A 3,173-nucleotide genomic window follows, 5' to 3' on the forward strand; every position below is an offset into this window, starting at 1 on the left:
GGGGGGGGGGGGGGGAGAGAGAGAGAGAGAGAGAGAGAGAGATTTTACTAACACATATATAGAACTAATGCTACAGGATTACCAGAACTTTGTGGCATATATTTGCAAAGCGTACAAGGGACAAAACAAACCGGAAGCCTGTCAACAACATCATGTTGAGACCAATTTTTTCAAAGAGGCAAACTCTAGCTATCATGTTTGCTATACCGGTGAAAATAAGCATTCGTTGCCATTTAGCTACAACGTTTAATATATAATCTACAATTTATCATAATGTAAGTGCTTGGATTTAAACATCGTAACTCTAGAAAGACGATTCACTAACATTCCAAGAAATATGAACGTACCATATGTAAATTTAAGAAAATGAGCTTATGTTGATATATTATCGATAATTTTAAAATATAGAGTTTAAGTGGAAAGACCTGAAGTGTATGTTGTAAATCACACTATTCGACAAGCTTGATTGGGCCCTATTGTTTCTAAAAAAAGAAAATAAATCATTTTTAAACTAAAAGGGAGGGAGCGACGCTAGCATAACTCTATCTACCGGAGCCATCTCCTCAGTTATCATTGACTCCGAAGTGAAATCTGCCGAAAAGATAGCATTCCTAAGAAGGAAATATTATATAGTACGAGGTCTACCTAGTGCTGGATGCAGAGGTGCATATCTCACTAAATTGAATTGGGTCCAAGAATCTAAGAAATAATGAGAATTCTTGATCATGGAGAAAGAATCTTAATAAATGCAAAGAAGAAGCATCTCACCAGTTTATTCCATCATCACCATCTCTGACGCTTGCCATTGCATCCTTTCTTTGAGTTCGACCACCCTCTCTAGCGGCCCCTCTCCAACTCCATCATCACTGTCTTCGGCAACCCCCTCCCCATTTCCATCCTCACCGTCTCCGTTATCCCCCCTCCAACTCCATCCACATCATCTCCGACAACTCCACACCAAACACCCCCACCGTAATCCCATCTCCATCTCGATACTGTGAACATGAAAATAGTTTCTTGTGTGACATTTATGTGAAATGGTTTCAAACATATTGTTGTGTGAGATTTGTGACTACAAAAAAAGATCAATACCTTCTCAAAGGTGGGCTTAAACTAAATATGGTTTTACAATTTTGCATATCCTTGTGGCAACAACAAAGGATTGGACTCAAGAGTGGATTAATTGGTTACCTTGAATTTTATTTACATAAAAAAAAAATTGCAAAAGTAAGGAAGAAAAAAAAAAAAAAGAGACTAAAATGCTCCTCATTAAGGGTGCGTTTGGTATGCAGATTGGGTGGGACGAGATGAGACAAAAATAAATAGTCTCATATTTGGTGTGCTATGAAACAAAAATGAGATGAGGCAACATGGGACAAAAGTAAGATTAGGTGAGACTATTCTTAAGTTTTTTTGTTCCACCAAAAAAGGTAGAACAACATGAAACTAATTTAAGATTACAATATTGCCCTTATTATTTGATATCAAAATACAAACCTAATTTAATTGCATCATCTTTCTTCTCTTCCACAGCCTCTATTCTCGATTCCAACCTCCATTCTTGAAATGTTAAACTTTTGACGATGACGTGACAAATGTTATTTACAACTGTTGTTTTTAAACTTTTTAAATTATGTGCGTATTTAAAATTTATGATATGACAAATGTTATTTAAATGTAGTATTGGAATGTTAGAAAAAAAATATTCATATCATAGATTAAATAATTTAAATATATTTTTGGTTGATTTGTTGTTATTTACAATCATTATATGATATAAAATAACATTGAACAACATATAGGGGTAGTATAGTCATTTTAACAGTCTTGTCTTGTTCTAGTCGTACCAAACATAAGACGGACAAATAGTCTTGTCTCGTCCAATCTGCGTACCAAACACTATATAAATAGACTTCTTTTAATGAAATCAAGGGATATTTGGTTAGGATTGAAAATGAAAATGAAAATGAAAATGAAAATGAATTTTCACTTCTCAGTTTAATCTGGAATGAAAAATTGGGCTTCTAAAAAAATAAATCAATTATATTGTATAAAACCAAACAATTTCTTTTATTATCATTTTCGTTGATTATTGTTTAATATTTTTGCACATAAAGGTAATTCGGAATTTATAAGAAATTTGAAGAGCTAACACATAAATGTCGATATGTCCGAGTGGTTAAGGAGACAGACTCGAAATCTGTTGGGCTTTGCCTGCGCAGGTTCGAATCCTGCTGTCGACGTTTTGTTTTTGCTCATTTCTCCTCCCCCCTTTCTCTAACATCATTCAAAGTATCAAACCCTAAATTCAGTTGAAGAATTTCAACTATGCATATCCTTTTTCACACTTCACCTTACCAAATGTTCGTATTTGACCTCCAAATGTGTTTCTGTAAGTTTTCTCTCCATCTTCGTATATAAATTCATACTCTTGACCCAAGTTTGTTTTCCCAGATTTACGATTTCCGTTCTTATTGATTATATTGATGGCAATAGGAAATTTTAGTAATCGAAGGAATGTACAATACTGTTTGTTCATTTCCAATTCTGTATCTGTATCTTGTGTAATATCAAGCAATTGATGGTACGTGATGATTGTATACATAGTACCATATATGTCTGTATGCATTTGTTTCCATGTGGATCATTTTGTTATCAATTGTATCGCTACTGGATGTATAGAGCTTGTTCTTCATTGCTTTGATTGTGTCTCTGCTTTGTTGGAATTTTAACTGAAGTTGTTTTAAATGAGAAAATATATTTATTATCATTATAGAAGATGTGGGTTGTGACTTCAAGTTCAAGATAACATCATCGCGATAAGGTTATTAGGGGTGCGTTTGGTACGCTGGACAGGGTGGGACAGGACATAACACATTTGTCCTACGTTTGGTGTGGCTAAATGTGGAACTAAGTGGAACTAAGTTGGACAAGTATGGGACACGCGTGTTCTCTCCTTACCCCTGGAACTAAGTGGAACAGAGAAATTTTTACTTGAATACCCTTCCCTCTTTCTTCCCCACATCGCACCCTCAATCGGCGCCCCTGCACACTCATCGCACCTGCATCGACGCCCCTGCACCTGCCAAAGACCCTGCACACTCCATCGCACCTTCTCGACGGCGACAATCTTTCTCCTCCCCATCGACGCCCCTGCACCTGCCAAAGACGGC

The 3,173-nt window shown here is 36.1% G+C and overlaps 1 protein-coding gene, 1 long non-coding RNA gene and 1 other non-coding gene across 3 annotated transcripts in view; all 3 read left to right on the top strand.

Moving 5' to 3' along the window:
• LOC112517725 (gamma-interferon-inducible lysosomal thiol reductase-like) overlaps window positions 1-359 on the top strand; it is a 4,170-nt gene extending 3,811 nt beyond the window's left edge. Inside the window, exon 5 of the mRNA XM_025125106.1 lies at window positions 77-359. Within this exon, the coding sequence (XP_024980874.1) occupies window positions 77-250 (174 nt within the window). The 3' untranslated portion in view covers window positions 251-359. The remainder of the gene's footprint in view (window positions 1-76) is intronic.
• A 1,802-nt stretch (window positions 360-2,161) lies between these two features.
• TRNAS-CGA lies at window positions 2,162-2,243 on the top strand. The gene has a single exon. It is a non-coding gene; the product is annotated as a tRNA-Ser (tRNA).
• Window positions 2,244-2,246: 3 nt separating this feature from the next.
• LOC112518375 overlaps window positions 2,247-3,173 on the top strand; it is an 11,794-nt gene continuing 10,867 nt past the window's right edge. The window contains exon 1 of the long non-coding RNA XR_003069799.1: window positions 2,247-2,392. This is a non-coding gene — a long non-coding RNA (uncharacterized LOC112518375). The remainder of the gene's footprint in view (window positions 2,393-3,173) is intronic.

Source organism: Cynara cardunculus, assembly GCF_001531365.2.
Source record: "Cynara cardunculus var. scolymus isolate 2C chromosome LG 9, CcrdV1, whole genome shotgun sequence".
Classification (NCBI taxonomy): domain Eukaryota; kingdom Viridiplantae; phylum Streptophyta; class Magnoliopsida; order Asterales; family Asteraceae; genus Cynara; species Cynara cardunculus.